Source organism: Macaca mulatta, chromosome 9 (assembly GCF_049350105.2).
Source record: "Macaca mulatta isolate MMU2019108-1 chromosome 9, T2T-MMU8v2.0, whole genome shotgun sequence".
Lineage (NCBI taxonomy): Eukaryota > Metazoa > Chordata > Mammalia > Primates > Cercopithecidae > Macaca > Macaca mulatta.
The window spans coordinates 59327648-59353769 of NC_133414.1; the positions used below are offsets into that span (position 1 = coordinate 59327648).

A 26122-nucleotide genomic window follows, 5' to 3' on the forward strand; every position below is an offset into this window, starting at 1 on the left:
ATATTTCCTAAGAACTAGGACATTGTCTTACATCAGCACAGCACAGTTATCAAAATCAGGAAATTTAATTTGATACAGTACTGTTAGTTAATCTACATTATAATATAATTTTGTTATTCCAATTATGACCTTTGTAGCTTTCTTTCCAGTCTTCAATTAGTCCAGGCTCATACCTTGGTATTCTTTAAACTGGAACCATTTGTCAGCCTTTCCTTGTGTTCATTCACCTTGATATTTCTAAAGTGGATAGGCTAGTTATTTTGTAGATTGTCCTTCTTGTGTTTGCCCACTGCTTCTTCCTAATTAGGTTCAGGTTATTCATTTTGGTAGGAATCCCACTGAAGTGATACTGTTTTCTATTTAGTATACTTATTTATTAATATTATTTATTAATATATATAGAAGTATAGATACTTGCATTCTTATTGTATTCAGTGGATTATGATCCATTGCTTATTATCTGATGCTAAATTGTCCCATATTCAATCAGTGGGAATGCCTTCAAACTATTGTGTGCCTTTGACATGTGCCCATCATTCTTTAATGCACTTTCTTCTTTGAGCATCTGCATCTTTTTAGCACAAAAAGATGTTGTAGGCTTATCTTGTATATTCCCTGCACCAACTCTGGAATCAACCATTTCTGCAGGTGGTCCTGGATTTTTGTTAGTTTTTGGAAGCCAAGATTTGAACTAGAACATATGTTACACCACACACACACACACACACACACACACACACACACACACACACACACAAAACTGTGAATTTATATCGATACCTCCCATTCTTAACCAGCATCACAGCCTATATTGTACTCTTTCCCCCTTTCCATAATTGGAACTCTCTTCTCCAACTGTGAAGAATGTGGCTCCCAATATCTTCAATTTTTTTCCTTTGTTTAAGCCTAATATATACAAAAGGTGGTTTCAGAACTTCTAAACCATACCCCTGCAGAAAGTAAACCTGTTAAATGGAGTTCAATATTTGTTTACAGTTCTTTTATTTTTGAAGTAAAATTTACACACATTGAAGTATACAGTGTTAAATGGATAATATGGTGAGTTTTGGCAAATAGATATGCTTTTATATCCCACACCCCTATCAAGACATTTAAAAAAAAAAAATGTCTATCACCTCAAAAACTTCCCTTGAGCCCTTTTCTGGTCAGTCCCCAAACCCAGAAACAACCATAATTTTTATTCTTTTCATTATAAATTACTTTTTTCTTTTTTTTTGAATGTCATGTAAATATATATCATACACACTTCAGTATCTTGCTTCTTTTGCTTAGCATAATGTGAGATTTATCTTTGTTTTTTAATATATCAGTGGTTCTATCCCTTTTATTACTAAGGAGTATTCCTTTGTGTGATCATGGCAAATGTTTTATTAATTTTTTATCAATAGTTGGATTGTTTCCACTTTAGTTTTGTGATAGTCTTTTTTTTTGTAATGTCAACTTAGCTAGGCTACAGCCCCCAGTTGTTCTGTCAAACACTAATTTGGGTATTGCTGTGAAAGTATTTTATAGATGTAATCAAAGTCTACAAGTAAAGGAGTTAATCTAATTACATTCAATAAGCATTTTTTTTTCCTTTGAGACAAAGTCTCAACTCTATCGCCCAGGCTGGAGTACAGTGGTGTGACCTTGGCTCACTGCAACCTCTGTGATGCCCCTGCCTCTGCCTCCCAAGTAGCTGGGATTACAGGTGCCTGCCACCATGTTCAGCTAATTTTTGTAATTTTAGTAGGGACTGGGTTTCACCACGTTGGCTAGGCTGGTCTCGAACTACTGACCTCAAGTGATCTGCCCACCTCAGCCTCCCAAAGTGCTGGGATTACAGGCGTGAGCCACTGTGTTTGGCTACATTCAATATGATTTGCATTAAATAAGTGATAATCTGCCTGGGCCTGATTCAGTCCAGTGGAAGGCCTTAAGAGCAGAGCTGAGGCTTCTCTGAAGAGGAGATTCATTCTGTGCACTGCCGCTTCACCCATGCCTGAGAGTTCCTGTGCACCCTTTGGACCTGACTAGTCAGCTCCTCAATTGTGTAGGCCAATTTTTGGCAATAAATCTCTTCATATATATGTCCTACTGGTTCCATTTCTCTGGTTGAACAATGACTGATACAAATCTATTATAAATAAAGCTGCTATGAACATAATTCTTTGCAGTTTTTGTGAGCACACATTTTCAGTATTTGTTTAGTAGTAGTATTCTCTGCAGTTTTTGTGAGCATATATTTTCAATATTTGTTTAGTAGATATCTAGGGATGGAAGTTCTAGGTCAAACAATATGTGTATATTTAATTTTATAAGGGATTGCCAAACTCTTTTCCAAAATTGTTACACCAATTTATGTTCTATGAGCAATATATAATGAGATTTCCACTTCTTCTGCATCCTCGTCAACATTTAGTGTTGTCACTCTTTTTTTATTATTTTTTATTTTAGCCTCTCTTGAGTGTATGGTGGGTTCTCACTGTGATGTTTTTTTATTTGCATTTCTCTGATGACTAATAATGTTGAGCAATATTTCATGTGGTTGTTAGCCAGTTGTATATCTTCCTGTGTGAAGTTTATATTCAAGTCTTCTGTCCATTTTTCTAAATTGGGTTGTGGTTTTATATAGACATGTAGGAGTTCATCACATATTCTGAACACAAGTCCTTTGTCAGATATTTGATTTGCAAATATTTTTTCTCCAGTCTTGTCTAAGCATTTTCCTGAAGGTGTTTTTTCATTGTTTGTTTGTTTGTTGTTTTTGTTTTGTTTTTTTGAGATGGAGTCTCGCTCTGTCACCCAGGCCAGAGGGCAGTGGCATGATCTCAGCTCAGTGCAACCTCCACCTCCCAGGTTCAAGCAGTTCTCCTGCCTTAGCCTCCCGAGTAGCTGGGATTACAGGTGCACGCCACCATGCCTGGCTTTTTTGTATTTTTAGTAGAGACAAAGTTTCACCCTGTTGTCTAGGCTGGTCTGAAACTCCTGACTTCAAGTGATCCACCCGCCTCAGCTTCCTAAAGTGCTGGAATTACAGGCATGAGCCACGGCGCTCAGCCCTGAAGGTTTTGATGACCAGAAGTATTTAATTTTGCTTATTCTAGTTTTTGTTTTGTAAATTTTTAAAAAACTTTTAACTAAAAAGTAAACTTTAATGTTGAAAATGCAAACTTGGGAAAGACAGAAAAGATCACACGCAAGTCTGTCACTTCACACTTGGAAGGTGACCTTCCAAGTACCCTTGCACAGTGGCCGGGCAGAGGCGCTCCTCACTTCGGAGACGGGGCGGCAGCCGGGCAGAGGCGCTCCTTACTTCCCAGACAGTGGGGCAGCCGGGCAGAGGCGCTCCTCACTTCCCAGTCAGTGGGGCGGCCGGGCAGAGGCGCTCCTTACTTCCCAGGCGGTTGCCAGTTGAGCAGAGGCGCTCCTCACTTTGCGGACTATGGGCAGCTGGGCAGAGGCGCGCCTCACTTCCTGGACAGGGCAGCAGCCTGGCAGAGGCGCTCCTCACTTCCCAGACGGTTGGCAGCTGGGCAGAGGCGCTCCTCACTTACGGACTGTGGGCAGCTGGGCAGAGGTGCTCCTCACTTCCCAAATGGGGCGGCGGCGAGGCAGAGGCGCTCCTCACTTCCCAGGTGGTTGGCAGCTGAGCAGAGGTGCTCTTCACTTTGCGGACTATGAGCAGCTGGGCAGAGGCTCTCCTCACTTCCTGGACAGGGCGGCGCCCTGGCAGAGGCGCTCCTCACTTCCCAGGTGGTTGGCTGGCTGGGCAGAGGCGCTCCTCACTTCCCAGACAGTTGGCAGCTGAGCAGGGGGTGCTCCTCACTTGGTGGACTGTGGGCAGCTGGGCAGAGGCGCTCCTCACTTCCCAGACAGTTGGCAGCTGAGCAGGGGGTGCTCCTCACTTGGTGGACTGTGGGCAGCTGGTCAGAGGCGCTCCTCACTTCCTGGACAGGTTGGCGGCCTGGCAGAGGCACTCTTCACTTCCCATATGGGGCGGCGGCCGGGCAGAGGCGCTCCTCACTTCCCAGGCAGTTGGCTGGCTTGTTTTGTAAATGTTATGGTCACTGCTTTCTTTATCCTGTCTAAGAAATTTATACCTACCCAATGTCGTAAAGCTATTCTCCTATATTTTCTTCTGAAAGTCTTACAGTTTTGTGTTTTATGTTTATGTCTGTGGTCCATCTCAAAATAATTTTTATTTGTAGTGTGTGGTCACAGTTAAGGTTTATGGATTTTTCTATGAATATCTACTTATTCCAGCAATATTTGTTAGAAAATATTTTTCTAACGGATTATTTTAGTACCTTTGTTGAAAATCAGTTGATGATACAAGTGTGATTGTACTTATGAATTCTGCTTAATTCCATTCAACTCTTGGTCTTTCTGAAGGCCAAGACTAAGTAAGTGTTCAACTTAGGGCGTTGAGTGTTCCAATTTTCTTGTTTTTTGTTGCTGTTCTTGTTGTTGTTGTTGTTCATTCTAGGTTCTTGGCATTTCCTTGTAAATTTTTAAGTCACCTTCTTAATTATTATTTTTTAATGTCTACTTGTGTTAAGATTGATATGAATCTTTATATCAAAAATTAACATTGTAACAATATTGAGTCTTCTATCTCAAGAGAGTATATGTCCCATTTAAGTTTTCTTTTTTTTTTTTTTTTTTTTTGAGACGGAGTCTCGCTCTGTCGCCCAGGCTGGAGTGCAGTGGCCGGATCTCGGCTCACTGCAAGCTCTGCCTCCCGGGTTTACGCCATTCTCCTGCCTCAGCCTCCCGAGTAGCTGGGACTACAGATGCCCGCCACCTCGCCCGGCTAGTTTTTTGTATTTTTTAGTAGAGACGGGGTTTCACCGTGTTAGCCAGGATGGTCTCGATCTCCTGACCTAGTGATCCGCCCGTCTCGGCCTCCCAAAGTGCTGGGATTACAGGCTTGAGCCACCGCGCCCGGCCTTCTTTTTTTTATAGTGTCTTTTTTTTTTTTTTTGAGATGGAGTCTTGCTCTGTGGCCCAGGCTGGAGTGAAGTGATACAGTCTCCACTCACTGCAACATCTGCCTCCTGGGTTCAAGCAATTCTCCTTCCTCAGCCTCCTGAGTAGCTGAGATTACAGGCACACACCACAACGCCCAGCTAATTTTTGTATTTTTAGTAGAGACGGAGCTTCACCATGTTGGCCAGGCTGGTCTTGAAATTCTGACCTCAGGTGATCCACCAGCCTCGGCCTCCCAAAGTGCTAGGATTACAGACGTGAGCCACTGCGCCCGGCCAGTAGTGTCTTCTTTGTTGTTACATTTATTCCTAGGTATTTTATGGTTTTTGACATTATGGGTAATGGATTTTTAAAAAATGTTTATTTTCTCATTGTTTGTTGCTAGTATACAAACATACCCTTGATCTTACTAAGTTTACTTACATGCTTTTTCTTTATTTTAATTTCCTCTCTTTCTTTCTTTTCTTTTCTTTTTTCTTTTTTCTTTTTTTTTCTTTTGAGACTGAGTCTCACTGGGTCTCCCACTCTGGAGTGCAGTGGCACCATCTCGGCTCACTGCAACCTCCGCCTCCCAGGTTCAAGCAGTTCTCCTGCCTCAGCCCCCCAGTAGCTGGGATTAAAGGCGCACACCTCCACGCCTGGCTAATTTTTACATTTTTAGTAGAGGTGGAGTTTCACCATGTTGGCCAGGCTGATCTCAAACTTCTGACCTTAGGTAATCCACCCGCCTATGGGATTACAGGTGTGAGCCACTGCGCCTGGCCTCTCTCTTTAGTTAGTGATTCCTTAGAATTTGCTATGTAAACAATCATGATATCTACAAATAGGGACAGTTTGACTTTTTTTTTTACGTTCTTTATGCCGTTTTGTTTCTTTTCTTGCTTTATTGCACTGGCTGGAGAGACCTTCAGTACAGTGCTAAACAGAAGTGATTCTTGCCATGTTGTGGTAGGTGGAATGTTTTTGCCATTAAGTGTGAAGTTAATAGTGACAGATTGTTTGTTTCAGGTACTGAGCAGTACAGTGAATACACAGGCTATGCCGAGACATATCGTTGGTCCCGGAGCCACGAAGATGGGAGTGAAAGGTAAGTCTGTTTCTGTCTTCAGTATTCCATGACTAAAAACAAAGGAATTTGGGCTTGACCCTCACACACTCTCATTCCCTCTGCTTGTATTTCAGCAAGTGAACTTAAAAAGGAAAAAGAAAAGAAATCAGCATTACAGATTCATTGTCATTTAAAACACTATTAGCACCTTCCTGTACCAAAGGGAAGAACAGAGAAGATAAAACGAAAAGTCTAAAGCAAAGACAAAGAGGGGCAGAATTCTCTACAGTTCTTTACCTCTGAGCTACAATCAGAAGCTGTGGAGGTTAAATTCCGTGTTTAAATCTGAGTAGAATAGGTTCTAATTAGAGCTTAAAGCCTTTGACCAACTTACTAAGTTACATTTAATTTTTCTGTGAAATTAGATAGAGGAAACCTATGTTGTGACAGTTGACCTGATGCCACAAACCAGTTGATGGCAGAACCTGCAGTGTGGTTTGCTGCCCCTGTCTCCTATTTCTTCTTGAAATATAGTCTTCTACTTTGACAGTCTTGCTTCTAGTTTACCAGAGATAAAATTTTGCAGAAATGCTACCTGAAAGCTTGTGGGATTTTTTGTTTTGTTTTATTTTGTTTGTTATTTGATGAGAAAGCCATTGTGGCAGAAACAATCAGCTCTTGCCCACGTGCCACAAATTTATTCCTCGTAATGTCTCAAGTCCATCCTCTGCTTTCTTTCTCTTTATTTTTTTAAAATATGTGGTTGCAACAAACATCTATGTAGATGTTTATTCCTGATAATTATTTACAAACCAGCATGAAGATTTCTATTTTGGTTTTCGGTTTGAAAAGTTGCTTGGCACAGCAATATATGCAAGTTCATAAAGAGATTAAATATTTGGGATTTTACATGTTTCCAAAATTATCATCTCAACCATTGCTTTCTATTTCCACAGGCAACATGGTATTGTCTGCTTTGATGTCTTTGTTATTTTAAAAAGTTTCTCACAGTCAGCAATTGAGCACAGTAGGTAGAATGCTGTACTGAATTATTTCACATTTTTGTAACACTTCTTAGGAATTTCCTGGACAGTACATAGTGATGTTACAACCCCAGTGATTTAAAGCGGATCTCTCAAAGCAAAGGAGGAATGAGCTTTTGTCAAGATGCAAATGCCATGTCCTTAGTATTAGAGGAAAACAAAGAACTAGATTCCTTTTGTTTGCCCCCAAATCCTTTAACCTCTGAGACTTACTATAAATGATTTACCTGTTTACACTATGTCATTGTGTTGTCTCTGGGTAATTTTTCATTTTACTCTTTAATGTCTGACAGTGCACACTGTATATGCCTCAATCTAAAAATAAAGGGTGTTTCCTTTCTTTTCCTTTCCTTTTGCTCAGACCTGCAGACACTGGTTTGTTTGTTTTGAATATTTTAACACAGCTAAAGTCTTGGCAACCTGACCCCTGAGAGGATTTCATTTGAGCGACTGACTACCTGTTCCTTATCTTTTCTCCCCTTTCCATCCTGTCCCAGGGACGACTGGCAGCGGCGCTGCACTGAAATCGTTGCCATCGATGCTCTTCACTTCAGACGCTACCTCGATCAGTTTGTGCCTGAGAAAATCAGACGCGAGCTGAACAAGGCCAGTAACCTTATTTCTTAGTTCATCCGGCAGCTGTCATCTATTTACTGCCATTTTATTAATGCTGAAATTAATGCTTTCTGGTAATTCTTGCAGTGTCAGTATGTCTGCCCACAGCTCTCCTGATTTAATGGCTGTGTCAGCTTGTACAAGATGTACTTTCCATTTTGTAATTGTTTGATTAGCAGCTAAGGTTGCCAGATAGGCTGTTGCTTAGTTTTAAACCCCACACATGCATTTATCTCATCAAGTACCTTAGCTGCTATGGAACATTATCATTGTAAAACCATATAGAAACAAATGAGCTCTGAAAATTTTTTCTCAGACCTGCTTAATGACATTTTCTCTACAAAGTATGCTATCAGGGTTAAAACAGAAAAACTGAAAAAGCCAGGTCAAATGTTCTATTTTAGGTAAGATTTATGATGGAGTCTATTATTTTCTGTAATACTTAGTGCTGCCTACTATATTCATTTTTTTTCTTTTTTATTGTATTACAGAAATATAAAAATGAGCCATACCTGTTGTTCAGATTTTCAGTATTGGCAACCATAATAAATAAACTCTGTTACACAATAGAGAGCTGATTCTGTTCTCTGGATTTTGGGCTTTCCCAAAACAGCAGAGATTTTCTTTAGTTCCTCAAATTATTCACTCAGTAGAGATTTTCTTTTTTTTTTTTTCTTTTTGAAATGGAGTTTCACTTTTGTGGCTGAGGCTGGAGTGCAATGGCGTGATCTTAGCTCACTGCAACCTCTGCCTCCCGGGTTCAAGCGATTCTCCCGCCTCAGCCTCCCAAGGACTAAGATTACAGGTGCCCACCACCACACCCAGCTAATTTTTGTATTTTTAGTAGAGATGGGGTTTCACTGTGTTAGCCGGCCTGGTCTCGAATTCCTGACTTCAGGCAATCCTGCCAGCCACGGCCTCCCAGAATGTTGGGATTACAGGAGTGAGCTACTCCGCCCAGCCTAGAGATTTTCTTTAGTTCCACAAATTATTCACACAGCCAAGAAGACTGACCCAATTCTGAAGATCAGTGTTTCACTCCCATGAGTAGGATTTGGTTATGAGATTATTAGGATAATGAGGCTTGTGGTTTTACATGGTTCTACATGGTGTGCCAGTTCCTACACAGACTTCTGAGAATAATAACAGTGATCTAGACAGACTTTTACTACACTTAAAACTTAGTAGATATTTTGAACATAATTAAGTATCTTATATCCTGATCTATTTGGGAGAATCTAATTTATTGTTGAACATATTCTCGTATGTATAATTTTTTAAATTATTTTAATGTTTAGAGTTCTCAAACTTTATAAAATGTTTGAAGAATAATGCACTATTTTTTAAAGTTGAACTTACATAACAGACATCATTTATTTAAAAATAAAAAGAAAAAGTAATCCCTCAGAAAAGCTATCCAGAATGTCTGGCCTTTGATGTATCAACAGTTCTAAAGTTCTCTCCTACCTGATTCTGAAAGTCAGAGATTTGCCTGTACTGAAGATTATCTTTTTTTTTTTTTTTGAAGCAGGGTCTTGTTTGCCTAGGCTGGAGTGCAGTGGCACGCGCGATCACAGCTCACTGCAGACTTTCAACCTCTCTGGGCTCAGGTGATCCTCCCGTCTCAGCCACCTGAGTAGCCAGGAGTACTAGTGTGCACCACCACACCTGGCTAATTTTTCTTTTATAGCTACACCGGGTTTCACCATATTGCCCAGGCCAATTTCAAACTCCTGGGCTCAAGCGATCTTCTCCGGCCTCAGCCTCCCAAAGTGCTGGGATTATAGGCATGAACCACAACGCCCTGCCTGAAAAGTATCTTTTACTAGCGATTAGATACATTTTAAATGTAAGCCTATTTTCACTGTTCCAAACTCTTGCCTTAAAGCAGTTGTCCCCAGTGCCATGAAGTTTTTATGATAGAGCATATCGAGTAGAATCAGTTTTATCTTTAAATTTTCATGAGGTTTTACTTACCCAATCATGTATATGTGAATTTGTCACATGGTCAAGAGGACATTTATATAAGCAGTAGATTGTTGGAGAGAAATATATGAAAAGGAAAGTAGAACCAAAATGTGTGTAGCCATGATTAATACATTAATACAAAGTGAAAGGTTCCCTATTTTATGAATGAAGTCTATACTCCCACATATACTTTTCTGTGAGAACTAGATCATTCACTTTTAGAAGTTATCCTCAATTTTTAAGAAGATAACTTCAGGCATAAGTCTTTTTTAAAATTGCCAGGTCCAGTTGATTCTCTCTGCACTTACTTGTGTATCACCAACCTTCAGTTTGACCATCCTCAGAGACACCAGAAATTTAAAAGATATATGTGAATAGGTTAAGTTAGTTGTAAATATTGGCAACATGGAAGAACATTTATTTATAGAATATAGAGTCCTCATGAGGGGCATTTGATACTAAGAATGAGTTTTTAAGTAATCTGGCAACAAGAGTTTTATTTCATTGGGAGTTGGCGGCTGTCAGTCACACTGCCTTATGGAAGTGTCTCAGAAATATTTTGTTAAATGACTTGATCGATAATTTAAAAACTTTTTTTTTTTTTTTTTGAGACGGAGTTTCACTCTCGTTGCCCTGGCTGGAGTGCAATGGCACGATCTCAGCTCACTGCAACCTCCGCCTCCCGGGTACAAGTGATTCTCCTGCCTCAGCCTCCCAAGTAGCTGGGACCAGAGGCACGCACCACCACGCCAGGCTAATTTTTGTATTTTTAATGGAGATGGAATTTCATCACGTTGGCCAGTTTTGTCTCCAACTCCTGACCTCAGGTGATCCGCCCATCTCGGTCTCCCAAAGTGCTGGGATTACAGGCATTAGCCACCACGCCTGGCCTAAATAACATCTTAGACAATGTTAATTTAGGTTTTCGAGGTAAACATTTTAGAATTTACATAAGTACATTATCTTAAATCACTCAATATATCACAAAATGTTATATATTTCCTAAATACTCTTCGAGTGCTCAATAAAGCCTAGTAAGTTGAGTGTCAAATCAAGTTTGGGACAGATGAAGCCATATGAAGCAGAGGGATTCATTTTTAATGTATAGTGATGCAGGTGTACATTCATTTTCCACCTGCAATTATTCATGTCACTTATTCATGTCAATAAAGTCTAGTTTATAATTCATAAAAGATTCCTTTCAGTCAAATGCAGGTGGAATTTTTTTTTTTTTCAAATTATACAGATAACAATAGTAAATGATTGCTTACTCTGTATGAGGCATTCTACTTAGCACTTTAAATGCAGTGTCTGATTTAGTCCTAACCACTCAGGGAGGCATAACTATTTTTCTTGTCTCTAATTTAGAGATAGTGAGCTCACTTCTTAGGAAGTTGAGTAATTTGTCGCAGGCCAGGTCACATAGCTGGTCAGTGACCAAACCAGAGCTCAAATCCAGGCTCCCCTGACTTCAAGTCTTTTTTTTTTTTTTTTGAGATGGAGTTTCTCTTGTTGCCCAGACTGGAGTGCAATAGCATGATCTCGGCTCACTGCAACCTCTGCCTCCCGGGTTCAATCAATTCTCCTGCCTCAGCCTCCCGAGTAGCTGGGATTACAAGCATGCACTACCACACCCGGCTATTTTTGTGTGTTTAATAGAGACAGGGTTTCTCCACTTTGGTCAGGCTCATCTCAAACTCCCAACCTCAGATATCTGTGCACTTCGGCCTCCCAAAGTGTTGGGATTACAGGCATGAGGCATTGCGCCCAGCCAAATCATTTTTTAAAAATGTAAGTCCTCCACATAGAGACTACTATAACTAGGTCTGACCTTCTAGACTTTTTATGGTTCAAACTTAAATCATTGAGAATGTTTCTGCTTTTGGAATAGTCTCCTACCTGCTTATGCCTGAATCACTCTTCTTTTGTGGTCATAAACTTCTGCTATGAGCAAGGTACCTGTTAAATGCTTTTCTCAATATGCTTTTCTGTTTGATACACTTTTTCAAGGAAATTTGAGGGTTCCCTGCTATTTTTCAAATTCCTGTGAGACAAGGAACTACCTCCAGTGTAATAGAGCCTATCAACACTTGGACTAACTTTGAGAAAGCACCTAGTTCAGAGCCTGGCACATGGGAAGGCATCTGATAAATGTGCGTTCTTTTATTCACTGATATATTCCAAAAAATGTGTTCTTTTAGCAAATAATTAGTTTTTAATTCTTTCACTGAAAAAGGAAAAAGCAGTAAATGATTTTGTTAAATATCATTGGCAACTTAATTAGAAATTAATCCAAACAACTTTAGGCCTTCTAAATTAAAGCATTTGTCCCTTACTAACTACATTTACCTATTAAAATTGACTTAAGAATTTTGGTTATGAGCAGCAGGAATCTCACATAAACTGACAGCACAACTTGGAGACAATGTTTAATATTTTGTATCTCATGTTTTGCAAACTGTTTTAGAGCAGAAGTCTGTGTGAAATCACTTTAGAGATGACTTGCACAATTCTGCTTGTGTGTGTATACATGCCAGAGAGAAAGGAGGAAAAGAAAAAACCCACATTTTTCTAAGTGAAAAAGCAGTAAGACCAGTTTTCACCGTCAGAATTCAGTATGGATCTCTGACCTCTGGGGACCTGTTTGCTACTTTTAAGCATTACTCACCAGTTAATAATTGAAAAGCCAATCCTACAAAGTGCTTTCCAGGCCTCTGGAAAAGGTCTGCTCCGTCCAGGCTCCGCCGGTCTTACTGGACCCACTTCATGACCTGCAAGTAGAGTTGGTTTTTAAAGGAGGGAACCAGTCTCCTTTTATCTGACTGATACTGTGAAGCAATGTTTAATCCTGTGAGAGATCAGCTGGGTGTCATTCTAAAGGAGAATTATCTTAGGATTAGAAAGATTTATGACTTCGTCTTGTAAAAGTGGCAAATAGCGCTGCAAGAGAAGAAAGAAACCACCTGTGAAAAGTTGTATTTGCCATGTTAGGTAGGATTTTAGGTAGGATTAAGTAATGAGTATGTTTTGTGGAGCTTTCTAAATCTGAAGTTGAACAAGGTGGAGAGATAGAAATCATCCCTATTTACCTTTTTAAAAAATTGATCTGTTTATTGATGTTTTTGTTATTATTCACCACTATATTTGGAATAGGTCTGTTATTAAACCAAAGCTTGATAACAAAACCAGTCAATATTTGCTGCTGATATTTCTAAGAAATTGAGCATCTGAGCACTTATAATCTTTTCATAAAATATGTGTCACTTTACTTTTCAAGAATGTTCCAAATGTATCATTTGTAGTGGGTTTTCCCTTAAGTTTCCCAACATATAGAATCAGAATAACAATTAAATACATATCCCAATCTTGGATTTTATACATCAGGAAACTAAGATCTGCATACTTCTTTCATTTTATTTTGCATTTTAGAATAGCAAAAACAATGTTTTAATGTTATAATTATTTTAGAGATAAAGTCTAATCCCAGCTACTCGGGAGGCTGAGACAGGAGAATCACTTGAACCTGGGAGGTGGAGGTTGCAGTGAGCTGGGATCATACCAGTGTACCCAACCTGGGCATTAGAGCCAGACTCCGTCTCAAAAAAAAAAGTCGTAAGAAATCACAGAATACTAAAAACCTCAGAAAATCAGTATCAATATCTACTCTGTATTAAGTTAAAGAAGTATAGTAGATTGATTTCATATAAATGAGCAACTCTTTAGGAACAATAATTATTAAATTATTCTAGCAAATAGAATAATGTATTTACATGATAATGAAAGAAATCTTTAAGTAAAATCATGCATCACTTAAAGATGGAGATACGTTCTGAGAAGCAGTCACTGTGCACATATCACAGAGTACTTACACAACCTAAGTGGTATAGCCTGCTACTCACCTAGGCTAGATGGTATGGCCTCTTGCTCCTAGACTGCAAACCAGTAGAGTATGTTACTGTACTGAATACTATAGGCAGTTGTGATGCAATGGTAGGTATTTGTGTCTTAAACATAGGACAGGTACTATGAAAATATGGTATTTTAATCTTATGGGACCATCATCGTGTTTGTGCTTCATTGTTGACTGCAACATCACTATGCAGCACGTAACTGTCTATCTGCTTGGGCCTGCTAAAATTGATACTGAAGCCAAAGATCTTACTTAAGTGTGCGTGTGCACATTTGTGCCAGACTATTCCCCTGGATACCATTTATTTCCTGGGCCTCATTTTGGGCCTGTAGACTCTTATACCAGTTTTGTTTGGTCTCTTTTCCATTTTCTTTCCTTCTTTCCTACATCTTTATCATTACCATTTCCTGATTGGTCTCTGGATTTTAACTCTAGGTACCAATATTTTCATCTTGCTTCTCAACACACCCCTTTGCGACCTTCAGGACTCCCAAATTACCTTTCTGTTCCCTGTCTTCTTCCCTTCCCATCAAAACTCATTCCAAGATAGGGTTGTTCATTGGTATCTTCTGCTTACTATCCTGAGGTCTCAGTGCTTCCTTTTTCTTTTCCCCCTTCTGAGTTGTTTATTAGTAAAAATAAATTGCTCTGTCATTGCAGAATATCAGGCCAGGGTATGGCCAGAGTTCAAGCTGGCTTTCTTTTACCCTTGCAGCTCTCTGATCAGTCTTCTCAAGTACTCTTGCTCTGGGTGAGGGAAAACAAACAGATATGCCAGTATAGAGCTCTTGAGAATTCCTAGTGCCTTTCTCTATGGAGTGAGAACTTGGCAACTCTTTTGAGGCCTCTATCCTTATCTGAGCTTTGTTTCTTTACCAAAGGAGTTCAATTCCTACTCATTAAAGGAAAGGTGCCCTGATTCAAGGCTCTGCCCTGGTCTCCAGCGCTTAAGGTATCCTTCTTCCTAGAAAAGGGAGAAGCCTGGGCTGACCTTCCAGAGAGGGCTTGGGGCAGCATACTACCGCTGTCTTATTTTTGACCTTACAAATGCTTGCTTCTTAACAGAATAAAATAATTTTGTATTTAATCGTTATAACCAGTTATTCTAATTTCTATGTAATTTTATCATTTAATTTTTATCTGATTAATATTTTTTGGTGGCAGGGATGGGGGATAGAGTCTCACTGTCACCCAGGCTGGAGTGTGGTGGCGCCATCATGACATCATCACTGCAGCCTAGACCTCCCGGGCTCAAGCAGTCCTCCCACTTCAGCCTCCCAAGTAGGTGAGACCACAGGCATGCGCCACTACACCTGGCTAATTTTTTTGTTTTGTAGAGGCAAAGTCTTGCCATATTGCCCAGGCTGGTCTCAAAACTCCAGAGCTCAAGCGATCCTCCCACTTCAGCCTCCCAAAGTGCTGGGGTTACAGCCATGAGCTTTTAAAAATTTGATCTAAACACTGAATGAGGTTTATTTTCAGTTTCATGGTTTGTTTTTATGGCCATTTTTCAAGATAGATAATTTTCCAGGAAAATTTGATAATATTTTATACTAGATTTTGCTTCTAATAATTTAAATGTTTCAAATTCTCAATCATTAGGCTTTAGTTTCACTAAGCTGTTTTTGCACATTGAAGTAAAGTTAACCCAGTTATTTAGAGACAACAGTAAGAAAGAAACTAAAACCATCCTGACAGTATAAAACGCAGAAATGAACTAGGAATCTGAGGAAGCCTCCTTCTCTCTAGGCGTGTTAGAAAATTCTGACATGAAACAAAGCGGCAAAGTTATGTTTATTCTTCCAGAGGGTTTGTTCTCTCCCTTGTTGGTATAATGACACAGACTGTCTTTCAAGAGCCTATTCAAAACAAATGTAGCTCTTAGATTTTTTTGACCTGAAAGAGATTTTCAGAAGCTCCATGCGTCTGACTATGCAGGTAATTTGTGAGTACTTGTGTAAGCTCTGTACTACAGTGTTGAATAATGATCTGGTACCAACTTATAATTAATATCTGTCAGGATTTACAGTCTAGGAGGGTATGGAAGGAATAGCCTTGTTAATCCATCGAGACAGTCTGTAAAATAAATTTTTATACCTTTGTGAAAACTTCAAAGAACAATTTACTATATTTCTATGTGTGGGTTTCATAGAAGCATCTTTCTTTATCCTTGGTTTTTCTCTGGGAACATTTGTCAAGATCATTCTTTTAATTGTATTTGCTATTATATGTAAGCTATATTTTAGGCTTTGTTTGGAACTTGAGAACCCAGGGGAGTTTTGCTTTGCTGTTATATTAAACCTGTTATAGTCTGATCACTTCAGAAAATAAGAATGTAGAAAGAAGGCAGAAAGACCAACTAGTTGACAGCAAAGAGGTGGAAATCAGGAACTCTGGGATCTTACACAATGGTCTTCTCATATAGAAAATGAGCTGTTCATTTAATTAATACTTAGCCAGCATCCTCAGAATATATTTTACTTTTCTCAGATTACCGGCAAATTTTTAAATATTCTAGCTTAAAACAGAGCTGTGAAACTAGAGAATCTTAGAGCCGAAAGGCATCTTAAAGGTTATTTCATAACCAGGTGTAGGAATCCCTTCTATAGACAGTTGCTTGCTCTTTGTTACGTATTTCAGTAGCAGGAAGCACATTTATTAATCTAGTCTCCATAACTCAGAGAGAGAATGCTGAGGAGGCATAATAGTGATCCTTTGCCTGATGAAAAGAATAGTGATTAAAGCCTTCAAACAAAAAGAAAACTGTTCTAACAAGTGCCTTTCTTTTTTGGTGGTTTTTCCTAGTAGTTTATAATTGGGATCCTATTAGTTCTTGAAATATCTCTGCTATTTTCATTTCTGTTTGTTTGAAGTGGAAAAAGAAATTGGGACCTGTATTAGTTTAAGGGATTTTATTTGCTTAGCATTCAAACAAATAAATATTAGAATTTATCATTTCTTAGTCTCTTCCTTGCATAATCCCAGGTTTTTCTCTCCCTTCTTCCTTCTTTGTTTTTCCCTCTATTTTGGCCCCTATGGGGAAAAAAAAATGAGAAGTTGAACATAAGCTTAATACTGGACACCGATCCTAGTACATTAGTCAGAAACACTGTTAGTGTCTAGGCACTCACAGGCTTTGATATTTCTTTTATCCTGCAGGCTTACTGTGGATTTCTCCGTCCTGGAATTTCTTCAGAGAATCTTTCTGCAGTGGCCACAGGAAACTGGGGCTGTGGTGCCTTTGGGGGTGATGCCAGGTTAAAAGGTAAGTTGTTGTAGAGAAGGATAAAAGCATTCTGACCACGAAAAAACGTTAAAGCCAGATTGCTAATGTCCTGTCATGAGACCACAAAAATCTAAGAGAAAAGGAAAAGGAATATTTAACACTATTTTCTTTTTTCCTATTATGTTTAAAGTAATTCTTATTTTAATTTATCATTTTCCTGCAAAGGTTGCTTATCACTTTGATCTCCCAGGACACAGTATTTCATTGAATATTGAAAGGTTGGCAGGGGGAGAAAAGCATATAATGACTGTGAAGTTTCAAACCTGAGCTTGCACTCAAGCACTTCCCTTCACTGGAGTGATTTTTATGGACAGTTATTTCATTGACTCATTCATCCACCAAACTTAATAGCACCTCTGCCACTTTCTAGGCACAGTGGTAGGCTCTGAGAATACAAAGATGGAGAAGATGTGATGCCTGCTTTGGAATTCACAGTCCAGCATATGAGAGAGAGGCAGTATGAGACCGATGCAGTACATGGGAATGAGTGCTGTAGTGGAGGCCCACGGGGCTGTGGGAGCACAGCCTGGGAGAGTTGCATGAATGACACAGATAGGAGGCATCTGGATGTCCAAGAAGCAGAAACATTTCTTATGTGTTATTGTTTGTGGTAGGAAATTCACAAAACCCGATCAACAAAGCTATTGGCCATTTATTACATTGACATTTTTTCGAAGTATCAGTTACAGAAAATAATACTATATCATTACTTAGGATGATTACTTTTCCATTTCATCCCAACTGATCTGACACCACCTGGATGTACTGCATTGCAAATGACACCAACTACCTGGAGTAATTGCAGATCTTGCCTATTGAGGACAGAGTCCACAAGATTGCCCCCACTTCAGACTCCATCCACAAGTTTCAGGGGGATTCCCAGGCCACTCACATTTCTGTCCAGCTGGTTGCTGTTCCAGGAGGTTCCCATGTCCCCACCTCAGGTTTGATAAGTCACTAGAAGGACTCACAGAACTCAGAAAAAAGTCCTGTCCTTACCATGACAGTTTTATTATAAAGGAAACACATAAAGCGAAGCCTAGAAGGGAAAGCAGAGCTTCTACAACCCTTCCCCTTAGTGTCAGGGCACCCCACTCTCCCGGCACATCAGTCTGTACACCAGTCAGGAGGCTGCACTGACCTTTGGTGACCAAAGATTTCATTGAAGTCTCATTCTGTAGGCATGATTGATTAAATCATTGGCCACATGATTGAGCTCGGTCTCTGCCCTCCCCTGACTCCCAGGAGTGCAATGTGAATCACCTGATTAGCAGAACAAAAGCACCAGCACTCAGGAAATTCCAAGGGTTTTTGAAGCTTCTACCAGGAACCCAAGATGGCACGCCAGAAAAATTCTTTGTTATACCACAGTTAACAAAGTAAAGCAGACATAAAACAGCCAGCTGGCCTTAATAGCCAAACTATATTTAGATAAAATTCATCTCTTTGGGAATGCTTGAGTCTGTCATAATGTAACTGCCTTTCCCCTCATCAGTAAAATGCTTCTTAATATTTTTATAAAAATGACACATTTATTATTTCTTTTAAATCCAGAAAAATACCATGAAGTGTATAAAAATCACCAGAATTCACTGTCAGCATTTGGTGGCCATCCTTCAGGTCATCTCTGTGGCAATCTGTGTAACTGTTGATGAGGTGACAGCCTCTATTCTATTCTACAGCCTCCTCTTAGAAAGTCTGCAGTCTCATGGATAGTTTTCAACTATCCATCTAACAAACGTAGATCTACTGAGTACTCAGCATTTGTTAGTGGCTACACAGTATTCTGTTGTATGCATATATGTATCATAATTTATTTCACAGATTCTCCATTCACAGTTTGTTTTCATTATATTATAAGCAGTACTACAGTGTGTAGTACAATTATATATATATATAAAATGTGTAATTAAGGTAAATTCCTAGAGGTGAGATTAATGACTCAAAGAATATGTATACTTCATTTTGATCCTTGTAGATTGCACTCTGAAAGGTGATATCAATTCCCGTTGTCTTCCTCACATGAACAGCATCACCACGACAGGACTTTGTCATTCTTTTTCATTTCTTTGAGGGGTAACAGTTTTCATGTTTATTGGCCATTTGTTTGTTTTGTGAATTGCTTTTTCATGCCTTCTGCCCATTCATCTCTTTGGGAGTAGTTTGATTTTATCACTAGCTAATAATAACTCTTTGTATGTTAAAACATATTAATTGTTTAACTGTTATATGTTACAAACATTTTTCTGCTTCATTTATTTCAACTGATTAGGCTGAAGTTACTGAGTTAGCTTTTATGTGTTCACATTTTTGTGGTGTGCTTGTAAAGATCTTTCCTGTCCCTTTATGCTAAAGACTTTCGCCTATATTTTCTTCAAATTCTAAGACAAAAACTGCATGGTACTATTTTCAGTGTTTGAGGAAACCTGTTTTTCAGTCTGGGCTTATTGATCTTAAGACAGACACTTTTTTCCTGTCTTTCTCTTAAGTAAAATGAATGACTAGATTCAAGTCATCAATCCAGAAGCTAGGTCTGCAGTAAGCCATGGTCATTTGTGATAGACAGTTTGGAAAGCTTTATAAATGTGTTCACTTCTTTTCCTTTTTTCTTTTTTTCTGGCTTAAAAGCCTTTCAGACTGCAGCTGTGCCTGCTCTGGTGCCTATCAAGCATAGTAGTCAAAGATTTCCATTATATAATTCGTTTCCTCAACCATTGAGATTTAAATTTTGGAGTAACTGTGACATTTCCCTCCCCTTCATTAGCCTAAATACTCATTAAAAATTTAGAATGAGTCATAATGTCCTTCAGTGGGGAATTGGTTACTAAAACTATGATGCTAAAAAAAAAGAAATTATGGTACATTTATACAATAAAATATTATGCTTCCTTTAAAAACCATTATAGAAATGTATCTGTTGACAGGGAAAGATGGTTTTGGAATATCGACAAATGGGAGAAATACACAATGTATGCCATATAAACCATTTTAAAATTAAATTATGGATATAAAATATCACACACAAATTTGAGGTTCTCTATGTTTATCTGTTTATGTGCCGAGATTAACTATGGTTCGTCTGTAGTGGGTGACACTTTTTGTTTTGTTTTGTTGGGGTTTTTTCATTTTTTATTTTTAGTAGAGATGGGGTTTCACTATGTTGCCCAGGCTGGTCTTAAACTCCTGAGCTCAAGGGATCCTCCTACCTTGACCTCCCAAACTGTTGTGATTATACTTGTGAGCCACCACACCTGGTCAGTGATGTTTTATACTTTATTTTTAATCTGCATCTTTTTTATTGTGAGCATATATTGTTTTTGTAACAAAAAGTCTTACAAAAACGTTCATGGTGGGTAACATGGGCAGGTATAAATCCTTAAACTTGTATTTCTTTAATTGTTAATAGAAATAAGGCTAAGCTGAGCACGATGGTTTGTGCCTATAGTCCCAGCTACTGAGGAGGCTGAGGTGGGAGGAATGCTCAAGCCCTGAAGTTCACTGTCAGCCTGGGCAACATAGTAAGACCACATCTCTTACAAAAAAAGAAAATTATAAAAGAAAGAAGGCAAAAAAATTTTTTTTTATTTTGAGACGGAGTCTTGCACTGTCACCCGGGCTGGAGTGCAGTGGCGCTATCTCGGCTCACTGCAGCCTCCACCTCCTGGATTCAAGCAGGTCTGCCTCAGCCTCCTGAGTAGCTGGGATTACAGGCGCCTGCCACCACGCCCAGCTAATTTTTTGTATTTTTAGTAGAGATGGGGTTTCACCATGTTGGCCAGGCTGGTCTCAGACTCCTGAACTCATGATTCACCCGCCTCAGCTTCCAAAGTGCTGGGATTACAGGCATGAGCCATTGCACCTGGCCAGCAAAATATTTTTAATATGCTTGTTACTTAATTGTATATGAGTTTTGTGTTTTACCACACTTCATTTGTTTGTTTGTGTAAGATACAGGGTCTCATTGTGTCACCCAGGCTAGGGTGCAATGAAGTGATCATAGCTCACTGCAGCCTCGACCTCCTGGGCTCAAGGGATCCTCCTGCTTCAGCCTCCCAAGTAGCTGGGACTGCAGGCATGCGCTGCCATGCCCAGCCTCACAATTAGTTTTGAACTACTTTAATTATACATTACTTTGACAACTGTTACGAGAACATTTTAAATATATTAGTTCATTCAATAGACAGTTTACTAACAACCTTCTTCCTCAGGCAGCCAGTGGCCTTAGGAGCCAGAGGCTAGGAGAGAAAGGACTAGGGGGAAATGGAGGGGCTTTGGACCTGGCTCCAGCAGCAGCCAGTGGCCTCCTGCGTGCCTGTGCCACCGAAGGGGCTCCCTGTGGCCTCCTGCCTGACCTGCATCTTTCTGAGCACCTTGTGGAAGTGCATGTGAAAGCTTTTGAGCCAGTGCAAGCTCTACTTATTTCTGGTGTTCCTAACTGTTCCAAAGTGACCCCCTAGTTCATACTTGGCTTTTAACATTTCATTGAAGTTTTAGCTGATTTATTCCTACCCGTTTGTGTGGTGACCACCTCTTTCTCCTGTTACTTTCAAAAATAAAACAGTTCATGTATTTTATCTTCTCAGAGGGGTTTGTCACCCTTTGGTTGCCTCAAAAACTCAGCTCTCCTATAAACTCAGAAAAAGTTACAATTTTGGCCTTTTCTCATGGTTGGAGTTTTTTAACTTTCTACATCTCGTCTCAGCAGAGATGTTTGCATGGGAGGGCTTCTGCCTCAAATGTACCACCAGACCCGAGGCACCCATGAGAATTTTAGGAGATAACTTAAAATTTTCTTAATGGTTAGTTTGTTAAAAATTTTGCTTTTATCTCTTGTCTAATTTTATTGCATTGTAATCAAAGAATGTAGATAATACTATTTCTGCTTTTTGGAGTTTCTCGAACTTCTCTTTATGACCTAACATAGTCAGTTATTGCAGACATGTTGACACTTGGAAAGGTGTCTCTGAAAGGTATAAGACTTACTGTTTTGCTGTAAGATTCTATACCTTTTAGGTCAGACTCTATCCTTCTGACTTTACTTGCTTATTTTGTGAAGGAACTGAGTTCTTCTTTAACTTTCCTTCTTCTGTTGTGTTTTTGTAAATTTCTCCCAGCATTTCCTTTGGTGTTTACTTATAAGTTTGTCCAGCTTGCCTTATTTCTTTGTTGTTTTTGTTCTGTTTTGTTTTGTTTTAGGTGCTTAGTAGCCTGAAGCTGTAGTTTTTAGTTTCTCTCTCTAGCGATAAGCGGAAAAGAGGGATGAGGAAAGGGCTTTACTGGCCCAATCAGAAACAGAAACTGAGAACCCATGACTGTATTCTCTCCCTTGGACTCCCCTGTATATGTTACCTGACCTGTAAACAAGTATGCCATTGCCAGTTTACTATCATTAAAAGGTATCTTGTTGCATTTTTTGCATTTTCTTTTCTATCCCCATTCCCTACCTTCAGTACCTAAAAGTGACTTGCAAATAAAATACGCTCAATGAATTTCTATTTAATAAATTTATTCAGTGGCTTCTGTGTGCCTTTAATTAATCTTAGGCTTTGCACATTTTTCTGTAACTGTCTGTCTGTACCTGGCTAATTACTTCTGTCCCTTCTAAGGTTCTACTCCAGTGGTAACTACTCCATAAAGACCCTCATTCCCTTCCACCAAAAAAGTTCTGTATTAGGATTCTTTTGGTTGAAAGAGACACTAATGTAGCTTATGCCTTCCACCTAAAAGGGTACTGTTGCTTGACGTGGCTGAGCAAAGCAGGGTAGAGTTGACCTCAAGTATGAATCCATCCTAGAATCAGGCTCTCCCTCTGTTGGTGTTCATTCCTCTCCTGCCTGCTTCTTTCGATATAATGGCCTCATCTTCATCTGTCTCCTTCAGATTATCTCTGAGTGGCAGTAACCAGGACCAAATAATTCTAGTCTTGCAACCCTGCAGTTGAGTGACCCAAGAAGAAAGGAGGACCCTTTAGTTTTAAAATGCCACAAAAATACTCTAATTTGACCAACTGGGATTACTTCTCATCCCTTGAACCAAGTTGTTAGAGCCAAGGAATCAAGAAACACAAGATACATCCCCTAATGAGATTTAAAGGATTTCTAATTTATTTCCATGACTTATGTATATTAAGTGAAATGTTTCTGAGATATAAAAACTTTTTATAAATTTCTTTCAGACCTTATGTCCATTTATTTATATCAAACTTAAATACTAATATTACTAGTTATTTTGTAATTTTGGAATCAAGATAAACTCCAGAAAGACGATTTCTCTAGAAAAGGAATCTAGACGGTACTGATGTCATTTTCTGCCATGCTATGGTTGGCCTACACTAGCCCTTTGACTGAGCTTTATAGGAAGTGTGGTTATGGAGTTGGGGAAGGGGTGACTTCCAACCAAAAATGGAAGGTAGGAGTATAGAGCATTGGATCAGGTCACCTCAGTTTGTCTACCATAGGCTCCTCCTCACTTTGCTTTCTTCTGCCAGAACAGATCACTCTGTCTTGGTCTCTCCCAGCCTTGCTCAGGAAGATTACTTTCTTAACATTTCTGTGTTATCCTTTTTTGTGGCCCCAGTGCTGAGAATAGGGTCTTGCATGATAATGTGTATTCAAAGGTGTCTGGAGCAAGTATGTATTTCTTACAGGTTGAGTATCCCAAATCTGAAAATCCAAAATTCAAAATGCTCCAAAATTCACCAAAAGTTTTTGAGTGCATGATGCTCAAAGATAATGCTCTTTGGAGCATTTCAATTTCAGATTTTCAGATTTCGATGCTCAACTGATATTGCAGATATTACCAAAAAAACAAATCCAAAACCAATCTGGTCCCAAGCATTTCAGATGAGGGATACTCAACTTGTGTCAGCACCTCAGATACTGCTGAGTTAGTGGACTTGGAAAATGGCTTTAGGAATTTTTTTTAACTGTCCTCAGCTGGGATCAGCCAGGTTTAACAATCACTGCATTTTCTCATATGGTTTGCACAGTTACCCTTCCATTGTTGCCCCACTTTTAAGAATGAGAAACCAAGGTTTATAGATAGCTAATAAACCTGTCCCAAGAGAGCAGCTAGCAAGTGTCAGAACCAACATTCAAACTTGGCCCCGTCTTCCTCAAAAACCAATATGTGTTCATTACTATTGTTGTTATCAGTTGAGAACATATTGAGTGCATACTATGTTCTAGGAATTGTACTAAATATATTCTTTACCTGTATTAGCACACAACAGCCTATTTAGGTAAGTTTTCTTTTTTGTCTGTATAGGGGTAACAACTGAGGCATCGAGAGGTAAATTAGCCTTGAGTCATACAGATAGCAAGTGGTAGTGCCAGGATTCAAACCAGGATTGAAGCCCTTGTGTGCTTTTGTTATTTCATCTGTATTGGCTGCAAGCTCTGGATCTGGATCTAGATTTGGGAGTTGCCATTCTAGAAATGGTGGCTGCATTCTTGAAGAGAGAGTGTGTTTAAAGTAGGTGAAAGGACCAAAGATTGAGCCACTAGTAACATCCATAGTGGAAAAGGAGGGAGGGAGTGTCAAGATTTAAAACAGTAGCCAGAGGACAAGACTAATTGGAGAATAAGAGTTGGCCTCAAAGAGTGCTATGTGGTAGAAACAAGAAGTGAAATGCTTTTGGGACTGGTGAGCAAAGCTGAGCTCTCAGGGTACCCAAAGTGTGAGATCTCACCAAGTAAGCTCAGTAGAAGGACGTGCGTAGTACTTTCAAATCTACTATTTTGGCCTCCTTGACAGCATGCATTTAAATCGTTTGAATAAACAATGTAAAGACATTGCTCTGGCTGGCATGTGGTAAGGTCTGCTTGGAGTTGACCAGCATGGATTGCCATAGCAGCCCAGAAGCAGTGGGTGAGGGCATGTGTTCTTGAGTTGGTGTTCCAGTCAGCTCCACCACTTTCTGGCTGTGTGACCTGAGACAAATTATGTAATCTTTTGGTGCCTAAATTTCTTTATTTTCAATATGGAAGTAATAATTACCTTGTTGAGTTTTTGTAAGGAATCATGAGGTAGTGTTTGTAAAGCTCCTAGAACAGTGTTCAGTGTGCTGTAAGAGCCCAGTGTTAGCAGTCATTACCAATATTACATGCTGGTGGCCTCACACCACACCTGTGGTGTGAGTATCAATCATCTTACCCATTTTGTGCTTGGTCCATTTGTTGCAACAGGACACTATGAATTGCTTTTTATGTTACTCATATTTATTTATATTTTTTCATAGCTTAACATTGATGCCAAAAAGAAAATTAAAACCAAACTCCCTGCAGGTTAATTTAAGTGATTATTTTGGCACGTAGTTGTGCTTTAAGTTAGAATTTGATGTCTTTATATCATACTTGGAATCAGTCCACATACTCTAATAGACTTGTAATTTATTCTCATCTAACTTTTGATGCAAGAGAGTTCACTTAAATCATGAAGCATAATTGTGTAAATTTGCAAAGATCTTGGGGGTGTTGTAGACAGGAAGGCCTCAAGACAGTGATGTTTTAAAATAAACTTTTGTCAGTGTTTACTGATGTATCTAGGATCGAGATTATCTTTCTGGAAATTTCATTTATGTATTTATAGTCTAGCATCCAATGGAGGGAAAACAATCATAACGGTCGTTATGAATTTCTGAACTCTGAAAGAATCTTCAGGGAGCATCTGATTTAACTCCATTGTGTAATTGAGAAAAATGAGGCCCAGAGAGTAACTGGCTAAAGTCACAGAGCTAGATATCTGGCAGAAGGCTGAGGATAGAACTTGGATCTCCTGCCTCCCTGTCCTGACTAGTCTAACACATGCTTATGGTACAATATGTACTCAAATAGAAATGGGTGTGTGGCCGGGCGCGGTGGCTCAAGCCTGTAATCCCAGCACTTTGGGAGGCCGAGACGGGCGGATCACGAGGTCAGGAGATCGAGACCATCCTGGCTAACACGGTGAAACCCCGTCTCTACTAAAAATACAAAAAACTAGCCGGGCGAGGTGGCGGGCGCCTGTAGTCCCAGCTACTCCGGAGGCTGAGGCAGGAGAATGGCGTAAACCCGGGAGGCGGAGCTTGCAGTGAGCTGAGATCTGGCCACTGCACTCCAGCCCGGGCTACAGAGCAAGACTCCGTCTCAAAAAAAAAAAAAAAAAGAAATGGGTGTGAAATCAAGAATGTAATATGAATTGGTTTTACTTTTTGATTTTCTCTTAATATAAAATAAATTCTATAAAGAGATAAATTTTAAATGTTTTTATTAATACTTCAT

General features: G+C 39.4%; 1 protein-coding gene across 6 annotated transcripts in view; it reads left to right on the top strand.

The window, feature by feature from the left end:
- PARG (poly(ADP-ribose) glycohydrolase) overlaps positions 1-26122 on the top strand; it is a 134919-nt gene that overhangs the window by 103232 nt on the left and 5565 nt on the right. For all 6 annotated transcript variants that reach the window (XM_015147033.3, XM_015147031.3, XM_015147034.3 and 3 more), the window contains 3 exons: positions 6001-6079; positions 7581-7689; positions 16736-16841. In XM_015147033.3, the coding sequence (XP_015002519.3) occupies positions 6001-6079; positions 7581-7689; positions 16736-16841 (294 nt within the window). The remainder of the gene's footprint in view (positions 1-6000; positions 6080-7580; positions 7690-16735; positions 16842-26122) is intronic.